This window comes from Siphateles boraxobius, unplaced genomic scaffold, assembly GCF_051911475.1.
Source record: "Siphateles boraxobius isolate OS27281-9 unplaced genomic scaffold, OSU_SipBor_1 242, whole genome shotgun sequence".
Lineage (NCBI taxonomy): Eukaryota > Metazoa > Chordata > Actinopteri > Cypriniformes > Leuciscidae > Siphateles > Siphateles boraxobius.
In genome coordinates, this window is record NW_027508858.1 from 212,501 (window position 1) to 230,000 (window position 17,500).

Below are 17,500 nucleotides of genomic sequence, written 5' to 3' on the forward strand. Positions count from 1 at the left end.
ACGTTCACATTCATTATCCACACGAGTCTTCAAACCCCTGCAGCTCGTGCAGATCTACTAATGAACGGATGATGAAACGAGCTGAAGGGAGTCACATGACCTACAGTAAGTACAGTAAGAACGCCACCGTCGCTCGGCACCCTGGGTAATTCTGCTTCTCTAATTACCCTGTGCTCTTCTTATCTGAAACCAGGCCGCGATGAGATTTACCGCTTAAGAAGGCCTTAAGTAATTACAAATTAATTTTTCCATTAATCTGGACCGTAGCGGTTAATTAATTTAAGGCGTGTGTGTCGTGTGAGATTTATCCTCCGAATGACCCGAGAAAGACACTGTCAGAAACACACACCAGATCTCCTCTCAGACTCAGATTAAATCGAGAGACCACTAATCTCACGTTTCCTTTTGTTTTTTTATGTTTTTTAATGAAATAAAGTCACATTTTTATGCCTCATGATACTAAAATTTGCACTGAGAACTCCATTAAGTCTCATTAGCAATTTCTGAGCAATAACTTTCGTGGTAATAGAAATATACAGTCAAAGCAAAATATATTCAGACTCCTTTAACATTTCTCACATCATCATCAGTTTATTCGCTATAGTTTAGAAAATGGTAATAAAATATGAGCAGAACTCAGTTTATATTTAACTGGTTTTGTGTATAATACATTTGTGTATAATATATCACTTTATTTTGCTCTCCTCACTTACATAAATGAACTATAGTGTCCTGCACACACTAGTGAAAACATATTAACTATTACACTCACCTAAAGGATTATTAGGAACACCTGTTCAATTTCTCATTAATGCAATTATCTAATCAACCAATCACATGGCAGTTGCTTCAATGCATTTAGGGGTGTGGTCCTGGTCAAGACAATCTCCTGAACTCCAAACTGAATGTCAGAATGGGAAAGAAAGGTGATTTAAGCAATTTTGAGCGTGGCATGGTTGTTGGTGCCAGACGGGCTGGTCTGAGTATTTCACAATCTGCTCAGTTACTGGGATTTTTTAACTAACAACCATTTCTAGGGTTTACAAAGAATGGTGTGAAAAGGGAAAAACATCCAGTATGCGGCAGTCCTGTGGGCGAAAATGCCTTGTTGATGCTAGAGGTCAGAGGAGAATGGGCCGACTGATTCAAGCTGATAGAAGAGCAAGTTTGACTGAAATAACCACTCGTTACAACCGAGGTATGCAGCAAAGCATTTGTGAAGCCACAAGACGCACAACCTTGAGGCGGATGGGCTACAACAGCAGAAGACCCACCGGGTACCACTCATCTCCACTACAAATAGGAAAAAGAGGCTACAATTTGCAAGAGTTCACCAAAATTGGACAGTTGAAGACTGGAAAAATGTTGCCTGGTCTGATGAGTCTCGATTTCTGTTGAGACATTCAGATGGTAGAGTCAGAATTTGGCGTAAACAGAATGAGAACATGGATCCATCATGCCTTATACCACTGTGCAGGCTGGTAGTGGTGGTGTAATGGTGTGGGGGATGTTTTCTTGGCACACTTTAGGCCCCTTAGTGCCAATTGGGCATCGTTTAAATGCCACGGCCTACCTGAGCATTGTTTCTGAGCATGTCCATCCCTTTATGGCCACCATGTACCCATCCTCTGATGGCTACTTCCAGCAGGATAATGCACCATGTCACAAAGCTCGAATCCTTTCAAATTGGTTTCTTGAACATGACAATGAGTTCACTGTACTAAAATGGCCCCCACAGTCACCAGATCTCAACTCAATAGAGCATCTTTGGGATGTGGTGGAACGGGAGCTTCGTGTCCTGGATGTGCATCCCACAAATCTCCATCAACTGCAAGATGCTATCCTATCAATATGGGCCGACATTTCTAAAGAATGCTTTCAGCACCTTGTTGAATCAATGCCACGTAGAATTAAGGCAGTTCTGAAGGCGAAAGGGGGTCAAACACAGTATTAGTATGGTGTTCCTAATAATCCTTTATGTGAGTGTATATCTGGTGTCTGAATAATTTTTGGTTTGACTGTTTTACAATAAATAACTTCCGGTCAAAAGTTTGAATTAAACTTGAATTTAAATGTTTTAATGTTCTGAAAGAGTCTCTTCTGCTCACCAAAGCTACTTTTATTTGAACAAAAATACAGTAAAATTTGTGAAATATTATTCCAATGTAAAACATCTGTGTTTTTTTTTCGATGTGAATAAATTAACAGTAATTTTTTCCTGGTATCAAAGCTGAATTTTCCTCCTAATCTGTGGTCAGATCAGATTCAGTCTCCAGTGAAACCGTTCTGATTTGATCTTTCCCTTTGCTCTTTTAAACGGTGTTTCAGGAAATAAGTGACCCTTTCTGAAGCCCATCAATAAATCTTCCCCATCTCTTCATGAGCAATAACCATAGAAATCTGAGCAGCGGCTCTGATTCTCCTGATCAATATCTTCTGCTGATCTGCAGTTTTACATTCATCTGGTGTTGTGTAGAAATGCTCTCACTCTCTTCACTCTCCAGCGTATTAACCTCGAAACGCTTCATTTTTATTTCCACCTCACCTTTTGGTAAAATCATATAACATCAAAATTATGTCATACTAAGACGGAATTGATTTAAGTCAAAATTATGTGAAATTATATTACGTAATAATTTTGACGTCAATTTAAACTTTTATCTCAGTTTTTGTCTTTTATTTGACATCATAATTTTGACTTGTCAATTTCAACCCGTCATAATTTTTACCATTTTATCTCATAATTGACTGTTATATTTTCAACGTAGTATGTCATAATTAAAAAAATGTATTCTCATAATTTCAACTTGGTATGTCATAATTTCGACAATTTGTCCATCTCGACTGCCATAATTTTGACTATTTTGACTGTCATAATTTCAACTTCATAATTTCGTCATTTTTGTTATAAATTCGACTGTCGTAATTTCAATTTTGTTATAGTTTCAAAAAATTGTGTCATAATTTTGACTTATCAACTGTCATAAAATGTCTAAATTACATATACATCGTTGAAATTGACCAAATGTCTAAATTACGATATATTCTAAATTAAAATGAACGGTTAAATGATGACAGTCGGAATTAGTCAAAATAGTCATAATTTCAGCTTTACACAGAATAAAAAACTGACCCGCTGTTTCCTCAGTATTATATGAGGTATACTGTCAGTACAGTGTGTGTGTGTGTGTGACTGGATATGATATCGTCTCATCACACAACCACTAATAACAGGAGAAAAAACATAATTTATACGTGATGCTCACGCGCTCTTTCTGTTTAATTGAAGAGTGTTTTTATCCGATTAACTTCCCATTGCTTCTGTCATTATTAATGTCTGTTTGAACGGCTATAACTTCATATTCCCATGCTGAACACTCACCAAGTTTTGCATGCATGAAGGGTATGTGGCTAATTGCATTGTATTTAATTTGGAGATTAATGGGATGTATGGTTGCCTAGTAACTAGGAGTTAAATTTGCTCATCTGAAAGTGTCAGCCCCGTTTAGAGCTGCGACTCTCATGTTAAATGCGGACGGTTGTTGTTTTGATGCTTTAATAAAAGTACTTGAGTTGTGATGGTGAGGATCTCGGTCAGTGAACAGAAGCCTGAACTTATTCCTCAGTGTTTCTGTCTCGATTTACAGCACAAATATATAAACATCCTTGAGAAGGAACTTTGTATTAAATGTAAGTGACAAATATCTTCCAATGAGGTCAGAATTTTTATATATATATATATATATTTCACTTTGAGTTACATTTATTTTTCTGACCTCATTGGAAGATATTTGTCACTTACATTTAATTTAAAGTCACTTCATTTTTATACATTTTTAATAGGTTTGAGCAATCGCATCCAAAATAAAAGTTTGTTTACATAATATATGTGTGTGTGTGTGTGTGTGTGTGTGTGTGTGTGTGTGTGTGTGTGTGTGTGTGTACTGTGTATAATTATTTTGTATATATAAATACACACACACACACACACACGTATGTGTATAGAATTTAAGAATTTTTATTTATTTATATATAAAATATTTATATTTACATATAAATTATGTATAAATATATATATATATATATATATATATATATACAGTAGGCTATATACATGCAAAATGTCTTAAATACACATGCATATGTGTGTATTTATATATACAAAATAATTATACACAGTACACACACATATATTCTGTAAACAAACTTTTATTTCAGATGCGATAATTCGTGATTATTCGTTCCACAGCCTAATTTTCTATGTATATTTTAGGAGATCTATATCTTGATTTAAGAATGTTTAGATATTTCTGCAGGAAAACAAGACTGGTCATTTTAGCATTTTTGACTGCAGTGAACACAGAATTGTTGTGTATTGCAAAATGTGAAGCAGAATGTGATTGTAATAGTAACACACTTGTGAAAAGAGCTGGTGATAATGAGGTTTATACCGTTCAGCTGTGTGTGTGTGTGTGTGTGTGTGTGTGTGTGTGTGTGTGTGTGTGTGTGTGTGTGTGTATGTGTGTGTGTGTGTGTGTGTGTGTGTGTGTGTGTGTGTGTGTGTGTGTGTGTGTGTGTGTGTGTGTGTGTGTGTGTGATTGAGTTTGGACCCGATCTGAGGGCGTTTGTTTCCCGGCTGGCGTCTGAGTCCTGTCGTGATGTGTGTGTGACGGGACACACTCCTGCTGTGATGTGTGTGTGTGTGTGTGTGTGTGTGTGTGATTGAGTTTGGACCCGATCTGAGGGCGTTTGTTTCCCGGCTGGCGTCTGAGTCCTGTCGTGATGTGTGTGTGACGGGACACACTCCTGCTGTGATGTGTGTGTGTGTGTGTGTGTGTGTGTGTGTGTGTGTGTGTGTGTGTGTGTGTGTGTGTGTGTGTGTGTGTGTGTGTGTGTGTGTGTGTGTGATTGAGTTTGGACCCGATCTGAGGGCGTTTGTTTCCCGGCTGGCGTCTGAGTCCTGTCGTGATGTGTGTGTGACGGGACACACTCCTGCTGTGATGTGTGTGTGTGTGTGATGGGACACACTCCCGTGGAGACGCTCAGCCGGAGGCCGTCAGGATTATATTTCCCAGTCGCGGTGAGATTGTAATGACACGAGCGCGTGTGACCCGGAGCTCAAAGTCCTTCATACGCCACGGGAACAGCAAAGATCTTCTCAGTTCAGTTCAATCTTACATTCTTTTAAAAATTGCAACTAGAAAACAACAGATCAAAACTCATTAGAACAGAAGCTGATTAGTGTGTGAACTGAATTCATCCTAAATTGTGAATTGTGAATGAACTCTGATAAAACATGGGGTTTAAAACAACCCAATTTGGGTTGCTTTCAACCCAAGGGCAGGGTAAATATAGGACAGAACACACGTTGGGTTCATTTTGCCCTGCAAATTGGGTTGTTTATTTAACCCAGCATAATGGGTTGATTTAACCCAACATAGTTGATTCCTTTTTACTATTAATTTTTACTATTTTTATTTTTACTTGTTTCACTTCATACATGAATTAATGTCTACGGATTAACTTAAATCCTTAAAATACTCTATACAACCACTGGCTTGCATGATAATTCCTTTATTTTCAATCATATTTTACAGTATAGTATATTTTATATAGTTTTTAATACATATTGCATATATTTAAGCTTGTTTAACAGGTATAGAAGTAAAACTGAAACCTGTATGTGATGAAGTGTGATGGCCGGGTCTCTGTTGTGCGTCTCCACTGTAACGCACTGGATCTCGGGCCGAACTTATAACTTCAGACTCGCAGCACAAATATCACTCCATAACCGGCCCATAAACAATCAGTCTACAGTTCGGAGACATATTTTAACATGGTACGTATTTATATTCTGTATATTTTTTAATAAAATCATAAAATGTTATGCAAGGCATCAGGCGTTTCCATCACGCGAAAAACTTGTGTAGGCGACTCACATCGCCCCTGTGTGATGCTTTGCATAAAATTAAACGATATAGAGCACACGAATTTATAGATAAAATAAAATGTACACAAATCTGTATTTTACCGAAGACACGCACCAATTTGATGGAGCTGTTGATGGAGCTACTCTCTCCTAGAAGAGATCACAAAAAGCCCTATAACCCTATAAATAACTCAATCATCACGTCTGACCTAAGATCTGGGTAACACAAGAAAACTACCCAAACACTGGGTTGTTACGTCTGACCGAGGAGCTGGGTAACATAAAAACTACCCAAATACTACAAAAATAACCCCAAAAAATGACCCAAAAGGCTCAACCCAGGATTTGGGTAGAAAAAATAACCCAAGATTTTTTTGTGTTTTCTAAGACTGTTTTTAAACATATAAAACGAGATAGATAAATCTCAAGAATTGATGTTTTTAGTCGATTCGTGAACAAAACTGAACATTATTCGTTGCTCCTGCCGTCCAATAATCACAATAATACTTCATACTTTTGATATGAAACAAAAGCTTTCAAATCATTTCATCAGCAAATAAAGTCAGTAAGTGTGTGTGTGTGTGTGTGTGTGTGTGTGTGTGTGTGTGTGTGTGTGTGTGTGTGTGTGTGTGTGTGTGTGTGTGTGTGTGTGTGTGTGTGTGTGTGTGTGTGTGTGTGTGTGTGTGTGTGTGTGTGTGTGTGACAGAAGAACCGACCATCGCTTCCTCTTTACTACTAGTTACAGCAGCAAATAAACATCAATGAACATCAGAAGATCCAGAAGAACTTCCTGAAGTCAATCATGTCTCATATAATCCATAAATCAGTGTTTCGACCGTCAATAAAACAGCCGGAGAACAATAATGCCACATATACCTCAGAAAAGTGTCCGTAAACTCAATAGTCAGCTAGAAAAATAACACACATATAAATTACATATTATATTTATATTAAACATGTTCTTCAATATTAACTTATCCTATATTTTAACGTTTTTTTAATGATAGCCATCATTTAAATGTTTATATTTCAAAAATGAATTGGAGTAGAAACATGATTTTGTCATTACAAAGTTATTATTACTTCATTATTATAAAAAAGTGCTTATGTGCAATGTAAAATTGATATAGCCTACAAATTACTTTTGAATTTTAATTATTATAATAATGTACCAACTGATAGGGTTCCCTAGTTTACAACATTAGTACAGATTGCTTTTCTCTTGATAAATATTGACATGCACTGGACTGATATATCCAAAATAAGTCTGAAATTGAATCGCAAGCTTGTGAATTAAAGTTGAAGTGAATGGTGACATTTTTAAATGGAAAAAACGTTTTCATCTGTGATGTTGATGATGATGATGATGATGATGATGATGATGATGATGATGATGACGATGTCTTTCATACAACTATAACTAGATCAGCCTGTTTTGTGTGTCATTCATTCACATGTCATCAGTCACGCTTGTATGATCATGAATGAAGCTCCTGGTCTTCTGCATCCGTGATGTTCAGTGTCAGGCCTGAAGTGCTGAAGATCAGCTTGTGTTTATGAAACCACAGTGATTAATTCAGCTCTTCTGTGTCTGTCCTCACACGAGCTCGTCTGGAGCAATCCTTCAGCCCACAATCAGTCTTTAATTGTTTGGTTTCTCAGTTTGTGTGTGGGTTGATAGCTATTCTCTCTCTCTCTCTCTCTCTCTCTCTCTCTCTCTCTCTCTCTCTCTCTCTCTTTGTATTTTGAAGGCTTTTGCAAATAAAGCCTTCAACATGTTCTTTTCTGACTCATGTCTTTGTCTCCATATTTTTTTCATCTGCACTTCTGCCCTTTAATTTTTAATTTCCAGCCAGCTCCAGGCCTCCGGGCGAGCGTTCAGATGCTGGATGAATGATGCGTTTTGCTATTTGTGTTGTAAGTGCTGGTCGTGTGCTTTCATTACCCCCCCCAGTCCCTCTTCACTAAAGATGGAGAGAAAACAAATTTACATAAGAGGAAATGATTTCTCTTTGTCACTCATAGACTCATCAGTGTTTGGAAACACCAGCGCTCAGTGTTAGAATTCAGAGAAAAAATACAGTGCTTGTTCCAGTCAGATGTTTCAATCCAATCCCCTAAATCTCACTGGCAATTTGGGAAAATTCATGAGGAAATATTATTCTGGTATAAAGAGTATGTTTGGATACAACAGGCTTTGTTGGGATTGGAATACATTCTTATAGGCCTCGATAGTCTAAGAGCCTTTGTTCTACCTCAGTATTTCTGTCTTGTTTTCCAGTACAATTATATAAATACATTTACTGGAGATGCAAATAATAACAAGTGTTGTCATGTAAAAAATTTCAAAATTAAGCGACTTTACACTCAAAACAAGAACAAATATCTGCCAAGGGAGATATGTTCCATTGTTCCATTGGCACATATTTGTTCTTGTTTTAAGCATGAATTCCCTTAATTTTGATACATTTTTCAGAAAACAAGACTTAATATCTGTATATGTATCTTGATTTAAGAATGTTTAGATATTTATGCTGGAAAACAGACAGAAACACTGAGACCGATTCGGTAACACTTTATTTGAAGGGGTGTGCATAAGACTGACATAACACTGTCATAAACATGACATAACACCTGTCACGAACATGAAGGAGTCTTTATGAATGTTTATGACTGTTGTCATTAGGTGTCATTCGGTAAATTATGACACTTTTAATGCAAAGTTGACATTGTTTAAAATGTCTTTGTTATGACAACTTGACATTAACCAAGAAATTATAACCTGTCAACCTGTCACAAATATGTCATAACAGGTCTAATTATCAAACTTAAATAAGTTATTTAGCTTTGCGTTAACATTACATTACCCTGTCATATCTTATGGTTGGTTTTAACTTGGTTGTCATGACAACATTATAACTGTGACATGAATATTTTACTTGTCCTCAAGTAAAGTGGAACACATTGTACTAGTTATAAAGATGTCATTAAGGGTTATTACACTGTCAAATGCTTTAACAACAGTGTCATTAATATTTCCCCTTACCTCAAGTAAAGTGGAACACGTTGGACTAGTTATGATTTCTTGGTTAATGTCAAGTTGTCATAACAAAGACATTTTAAACAATGTCAACTTTGCATTAAAAGTGTCATAATTTACCGAATGACACTTAATGACAACAGTCATAAACATTCATAAAGACTCCTTCATGTTCATGACAGGTGTTATGTCATGTTTATGACAGTGTCATGTCAGTCTTATGCACACCCCTACAAATAAAGTGTTATCGAAGAGGTTTATATAAAGGTTCTTCATCATTAAAATGTTCTTTACGATAAGAATAAAATGGTTTTCAGGATGGTTTGCTGAAAGGTTCTTTGGGGAACCAGAAATGGTTCGGCAACGCTTTACAATAAGGTCTTATTTATTAAAATTAGTTATTGCATTAACTAACTTGAACTAACAATGAGCAATATATTTGTTGCTGTATGTTTTAATCTTTGTTAATGTTAGTTAATACAAATACAGCAGTTCATTGTTTAGTTAATGCACTGTGAACTAACATGAACAATGTTAACAAATAAAAATTTGATGTTAACAATGTATTACTAAATGTTGAAATGAACATCAACTATGATTAATAAAGTAATTAACCAATGAAAAACCCTTTATTTTTCAGTGTAAGACTGAAATAGTGGACCGACGGATGTGTGAGTTTGTCTGCAGCTCTCGGGTTTTATTTTATATCCGTAAGACGTCTTGTTCATATCAGCAGTTGTGTGACCCAGAAACCCAACACTTTTGATTCGAGTCTCCTGTAGATTGAACAGAACACTCTTGTTTCTCCCGGCTGGGTCGGGCCTACCAGAAGCTTTGTGACAACAATGAATAGAGCGGCTAAATATATCAGAGTCATGGGAATAGAGAAGCTTAAAAAAGTAAAGACACTCTGCAAACCCCAGCGGCTCCGCATTCATAACGCGACCGGCGCATTATGCAGTGTTACATAAAACACTGCGTCTTATACCTGACACGCTTTATGAGTAGAGAAAGCTGTGTGTTCTCATTAGAAAGTGACAAGGATCATTCATCTACACTGTAAAAACAGAGATTCTTCAACGTTTTAAAGGGTACATAACACACAGTTTCTGCCAATCTCATGTTAATCTTCAGTACATAGAGTAGTATTGCATCCTTCATATATCCTTTAGTTTTAACAGTGGTTTTAGAATTAGGGTTACGGTCCTAGTTCTGAGCCTTGTGGTACACCATACTGAACTTGTGTTCGATAAGACATCTCTTCATTTACTGCTACAAACTGATAACGTATAGATAAGATTTGAACCATGCTAGTGCAATTCCACTAATGCCAACATCATTTACGAGTCTATTTAAAAGAATGTTGCGGTCGATAGTGTCAAACGCAGCACTAAGATCGAGTAACACTAATAGAGAGATACAACCACGATCGGATGATAAGAGCAAATCATTTGTGACTTTAATGAGAGCTGTCTCAGTGCTATAGTGCGGTCTAAATCCTGATTGAAAATTCTCACAGATATCATTTCTTTCAAGAAAGGAACACAGTTGTGAGGATACTGCCTTTTCTAGTATCTTTGACAGAAAAGGTAGATTTGAGATCGGCCTGTAATTGACTAATTCTGTAGGATAAAGTTGCGTTTTTTTAACAAGCGGTTTAATCATAGCCAGCTTAAAGGTTTTTGGTACGTGTCCTAGTGACGAAGATGAATTAATGATGTTAAGAAGAGGATCTATGACCTCTGGAAGCGGTCTAACATACATGTTGTTGATTTAACGAGATTAGACAATTCTTCTTCTCCTATAGAAATGAATGAATGGATTTTTACTCAGGGACACTACAATGATGCAATACTGTGGTAGACAGTTATAATTATTTATAATAATTAGAATTTTTATAATTCAATTTATATAAATCAATCTTGCAAGCAAAGAAGTTCATAAAGTCACTACTGCTGTGCTGTTTGGAAACAGCTTTATTTCTCATTAATTAATCCACTGTATCAAATAAATACCTAGGGTTGTGTTTGTTTTCTTCTAAAAATAAGCAGATTTCTGGCCTTCAGGCTTTTCTGTATGCTATGCAGTAGTGCAGTCTTTACACGAAGTGCAAAAAACCTCTTTTTTTGTTTTCTTCCTGCTGCGCTCCAAAATCAATGTTAAATCACAGCCAATCAGAAGAGTGTGTGGGCGGAGTCTCTGCAACTGACTATTTCTCTCTAATATTATCAATCTTGCAACCAAAGTAGTTCATAAAGTCTTATGTGCTGTTTGGAAACAGCTGTATTTCTCATTAATTTTGCCACTGTATCAAATAAATACCTTGAGATGTGTTTGTTTTCTTCTAAGAGGGTCAAAAAATAAGCAGATTTCTGTCTTTCCAGAATCAATCACAGCCAATCAGAAGAGCGTGTGGGCGGAGTCTCTGCAGGCTCACTGCACTCGCAACTAAACAGATAGGCACATAAATATAATAATTCATAATTATTATTCAATTTTAACATTATTAAAAATACATACTGAGTGCCTTAAACAATCTTTGTCATAGAATACACTTGTTTGTTCACAATTTGAACATTCCTTTAATTTCTTTTCAAGGTCTGAGATGAATTATCCATCGTCTCTTTCAGTAAGTCTAAGCCATGATCAACATCATCATCGTAATGATGGTGAAGAGGTGCTGAGATATTCTGTTGCTAATTAAATGTTGCTTTATAAAGATTGACATCAGTGTCTAGGAAAGAGAAGTCATTATTCCTCATCAGGATTCTTACCAAAAATGGTAACCATGGTAGTCGCCACCAAAATAACAATTACAGAATGGTCGTCCAAAAAGAATGAAGCATATCGCATTTAATGTGATGGTTTTGGCAGAGGCTGCAGTGATTTAATAAGGTGTCGTTTCAGTGGAAGTGTGGACAGTGTGAGGTGTAGCTTTCATGAGAGTTCAATCCATAAACGCCGGGGTTTGAAGTGTCTTTACATCCGTCACTGTGAGAGAAAAGACTCTTTGTGCTTCTGTCCTCATCTTTTCTCACCTCTTTCTCTCTGTATGTGTCTGTTTCTCACTGGAAGAAGCTCAGGGAATGAGAATAAAGCCGCTGACGGGGCTTTTGGTCCTTATAAACGCTCATCAAAACTCTTTAGTGGAGACGCAACTGAAGGGCAGCTTAAAAGATCTGAGCGACAGGAAGGAAGTTTCTCTTTATGTGCTTGATGTGTTTGTAACTCAGCGTCAGTGAACTGAAGTGATGCCGGCTGAAAAAGCAGAAATAAAGTACATTTTACAATATATTCACATAGAAAACAGCTGTTTAATAATATTTCAGGTTTTAAATGCAGCCTTGGTGATCAGAAGAGACTTCTTTCAAAAATCTTAATCATTCCAAACTTTTGACAAATTAGTGTATAGTAGTGTTTTGAAAAGATACAAGTTTGACTAAGCCATCATAATATAAAAATTTTAAATATTTTAAATATGAGAGTAGCACTAAACTTGGTTAAGGTATTTACTATGTGACAAGCTACAGGTTTTATTTTACTAAATGCACCAAAAAATGTATTAAAAAATCAAAAACTATGCATTGACTACAACATAACCAGTTATTAATTAGTTGGTTCTCTCTTGTTTTTGCATGCATGTGTTCATCATTTTCATAATGTTCACATATAAAACAATTGACTCAATGCAAAATCGGTAACGCATTCAAAGGGTGAAGATGTCCATTCTCATAGACCGGACATCACTTTCTGCCTCTACTGTACATTTACACCTTACATACATACAGTGATTGTGTGATTCACACACGTGTTGTTGTTGTCGTCATGCTGTTTCTCATCAGGGTTTCTGTAAACATGCAAACAGAACGATGATCTGTTGAGTGAGACGTGTGTTTATACGGGTCTTTCCCCGGTTTATCTCACTCTCACAGCGTGACTCGACGGGCCGATCCGCTCGGGTGACGACAGCCGACATTATGATGTTTCCCAGAGCCAAAATCTGACTGAAATATCAGCATGAAACAGTCTTTCAGCGCAGCCAACGGCTGACCTTTAACAACCCGTTTAATGTGTTGTGTGTTGAAGCACAATCACAGGTGTTCGCTATGAATATTGAACCACGAAAAGCAGCCAGCGGGAGTTAAATGCGGTTTATTAATGTTTGGATTAAGAGATAAATGTGAACTCTAATAAATCTCTTCTCTTCTTTAACAATCTAATAATGTTTGGAATAAGAAATAAATGTGAACTTTATTAGATTGTTAAAGAACAGCTCTGTGACAAAGTGATATTTTCAGTGAGAGTTTCTGATGTGATGCATTGCACTTCTTCCTCAGTAATTTTCTCCTTTTTTCCAGTATGAATATCTACACATTCTTAAATCAAAATACATTTACTGGAGAAGCAAAAATGTGTCAAAATTAAGACTTTAGTCCTAAAACAAGAAGAAATATATGGCAATGGAGTCCGAAAAATAATCTCGTTTTCGCTTTGAATTAGATTTATTTTTCTGCTTCCATTGCCAGATATTTGTTCTGGTTTTAAACTTTTTGAGAAAAATTTCATTAAACAAGACTTAATATCTTCAGTCATTCTGCTTCTTCTCCAGTAAATGTATCTTGATTTAAGAATGTTTAGATATTTGTGCTGGAAAGCGAGACAGAAACACATCGTTTTTTGCACTTTATAAGCAGTTTAAACTGTATAATGTTTTAGAAGCATCTTATTCTTCTGCTTGTTCTGTGTTTGTGTTGTTTTGGAGCGGATGATTAGATCTGAGTTGGGTTACGCTGTTTCCGTCTCCTCTCCTCGCTGATATTTGTTCTGTTTATCTGAGGTATCGAGGCCTGCGGGCAGGTTTGTATTGGAGGTTTCAGTCTTCTGTGAACCGCTGGGTCAAAGTGGATGTAATTAAGGAACGTTTCAGTCCGGATCTGTCGGCCGAAACACTATCAGAGCTCAAAGGCTTTTCTACACTTCAGGAAAACAACATTTCGATGAGACGCTCTAAAGGCCATTTCAACTAGATTATTTTGTTAGCTTGTTTCAATCGGACAGCGAAATGTCTTGATCGTCGCCTCTGGACTCTCACAGGATCCGTTTGACAGAATCAGAGCAGTTTCTAGAAGTCGTGCTGTGGCTCGGTTCAGTTTACCTGAACGCCTGAATGAGGACAGCTGAAGAATATATACTAAACTTGACAAAATAAAGAGTTATTCAATCAATCCAATGACGGATTATATTGAAACAGTCTCCATGATTCAATGACTCATTTGTTTTGTTAGAGAATTAATCTTTTGAACCAAACGGTTGAATGAATGATTCAGTGACTCCTGAACAAATCAGTTCATTTGAACAAATCGGTTGAGTGTGTGATTCTATGATTCACTTGTTTTTTCCCCCTGAATGAGTCCATGTTTTTGAAACCAATCTGTTGAATGAATGATTTGACTCGTTTGTTTTGTCAAGTCAAGTCATCGTCATTTATATAGCGCTTTTAACAATGTAGATTGTTTCAAAGCAGCTTTACAGAGATAAACATATAATTCAAGGTAACAGAGATTGGTTTGGTTTTATAGTGGTTTCTTGAAACATGTTTTTTCCAGCTAAAGTTAGTTTTGATTGATTCACTTCCGTCTAAATGATCATTTTGTTCCTCTACGAAGTATGAACACAGGTTCTGCACTGACCGATCGGTGTCTTTAAATGACTCAACGAATGATTCAATGTCTCTCCTGAACGAATCGGTTGAGTGTGTGATTCTATGACTCACTTGTTTTTTCCCCCTGAATGAGTCCATGTTTTTGAAACAAATCTGTTGCATTAATGATTAATTGACTCGTTTGTGTTTTTCCTCAATGAATACAGGTGCTGCACAGTGTCTTTAAATGATTGAATGAATGATTCAATGACTCAGTTGCTTTTACCCTGATTGAGGCTGATTCATTCATTTGATATCTACTCATATGAGCTCAGAACAAATTTTGAGAAAAGTATATTTTTATTTATTACATATTATTCAATATTATATAAATATATATGTTTAAGATTTTCCAGTGAAAATAACTCTAGTGAAATATGCAGTGATATCAGATTTTCATTTGGTGCCGCTCCAGTCCATACTGTGTTTTGACCTTTATCTCTGTCTCACATCACAAACACTCTTGATTAGCATTAAATGAGCTTTCAATGCGGATTCTGTGTTCGTGAAGGATCTCTGACCCGTGGCATTTCGAAGCGAACGGGTTATTAATATCAGACGCGAGTCTATAATGATGTATGTTGATGTAATTAACGCGGGCTGAGCCGTTGTGTCTCAGTAACTCTCTCATTGTGTGTGTGTGTGTGTGTGTGTGCAGGTGTGCATCGTGCAGAAGCGGGACACAGAGAAGATGTACGCCATGAAGTACATGAACAAGCAGCAGTGCATCGAGCGCGACGAGGTCCGGAACGTCTTCCGAGAGCTGGAGATCCTGCAGGAGATTGAACATGTGTTTTTAGTGAACCTCTGGTGACTATCCTGTGCTTCTGATTCGTTCATGTGTGAGGCGTGTGTGTGAGGAACGACACTGATCCTCATGCTTTTTTAAGGCAAGACACCGCTGAAAAAATAACTTCACTAATAAACATCTCCATGTTTCCATAGTTGATTGATTGCATCAAGATAAATGCAATAATCAGGGCTCGTACAAGAGCTTAAAGTGCTTGAATTTTACTCTTTGAAATTGAAGTCCTTGAAAATAGAATTATTCATGAAAAGGTACTTGAAAAGTGCTTGCATTATTGAAAGACAATAAATGTGAAATTAGTGTTTAATTTTATTGATAAAACAATCTTTTCACGCAAAATTAACATGCAGCCCGTCTGATATAGAGATATTTCACATGAGTATGAGTGTAATATTCCTCATATCCAAGTAAATGATAGATCTATTATTCTTCAGCTCAATCATATATTCATACGGGGAAAAATCAGTTTGAATAAGGAAAGTGATATCTTTTATTATAGTGTCTTTCAGTGATTAAAGTTAACACAGTTATTCCATGTGCTGCACTTTATTTGTGCCATTTTGTTTTATTAGTTTATTTTTATTGATCTATTTACCTTTTTCTCAAATATTTTTTGATAAGTGAGATCTCAGATTATAGTCCTTTAAAACCAAAAAAAGTAGTGCTTGAAAGTCCTGGAATTTAATTTAATAGTATCTGTACGAAGCCAATAAACACTTAAATGTGTATTTTGGATGTTTTCTTTCTGTGTCTTGCCTTAAATCTGAGTTTTTCTTAATATATAAATGTGCAACTGAAGCAGGATAGATGCGATTACTGCCGAACACCAGCAAACAAACATCTTTCCTGATTATATTTGTGACCTCAGGGAAAGAAATGAATGAAATATGCTGCATAAACCCTCTTAATCTGTTTAATGTGGCAGTTCAACCTGAAATAAGATCATCCGTGTAATCCAACACACCTGATGGTTTGACGTCACAGGAACGGAGATTTGTGCGAGTGTGTGTGTAGTTGTGTAACTGAAGAAGAGCTTCATCATTATCGTCTTCCTCTTTATATGGTCAGGTCGTCTTTAAGGCTGTTTCCATAGAAACGCCGCATCACTTCCTGTCCTTCTGTGACTCTGTACCTAATCTAATCGCGTGTGTGTGTGTGTTTTCATGCTTTATTTAATGGTAATGTGTGTGTTAATGTGCTCTCAGTAGTACACCCCTCATCTTTATGTATTACCGGTGAGTGTTCATGGGGAAAATATGAAGATGCGGAGTATGATCTGATTTTTATCGATTAAACTTCATCTCTCGTCTCAATCTCCTCCGTTTCCAAGCAAACCGTCAATATGTTCACATCCCAGCGCTGTCTGGCTGATGGATAGCGCTCGTTTTGGTTGTATTGTTTTGTTTAGGGGTGTTTTTATTATATTACAATAAAAGAGTTGCTTGTAAAATATTAATTTAAAATTTGAAGCGGCAGTCTCTGAAATGGTTGTTATGGAAGCTTGTTTCCACCACGGAATAAAAAAATAACAACGTAATTGCGCGTTTTTTTCCTCACAATTTGCACCTTTTTTTTCCGCCAATGTGAGTTTATATCGCACAGTTCTGAGGTTATATCTAAAGTCAGAATTGGATAAAAGCATAAAGATGATTTTCAGGAAGTGTCTCATCTGAGCGCGAGAATGCTTTACCAGATAATCGTTCGTGTGTGTGTGTGTGTGTGTGTGTGTAATCATCTGGAGTTTCCCAATGCTAAATACCATTTGAGAGGGAATTCATGTCCAATTTCCGACTAGGAATCCTCCACACCTACAGGAGAAAAACTCTCGATCGGCAGTCTAAAGAAAAACCTAGAACTACAAACACAGAGAATGAACGACTCAACACGTGTGAACTACACACACAGTGTGTGTCTGGTCTGGTGTGTATTACAGCACTGGTTCTCTCAAGCTTCACGTCTCTCTCCGCTCATGATGGTCGTCAGGCCGTTTATAAATAATACCTGTCGTTTATGGTTTATTAC

At 36.7% G+C, this 17,500-nt stretch overlaps 1 protein-coding gene across 1 annotated transcript in view; it reads left to right on the forward strand.

Annotated features, from left to right (window-relative positions):
* Positions 1-17,500, forward strand: part of stk32c (serine/threonine kinase 32C) — a 90,306-nt gene that overhangs the window by 43,039 nt on the left and 29,767 nt on the right. Inside the window, exon 3 of the mRNA XM_077241887.1 lies at positions 15,329-15,480. Coding sequence (XP_077098002.1) covers positions 15,329-15,480 — 152 coding nt within the window. The remainder of the gene's footprint in view (positions 1-15,328; positions 15,481-17,500) is intronic.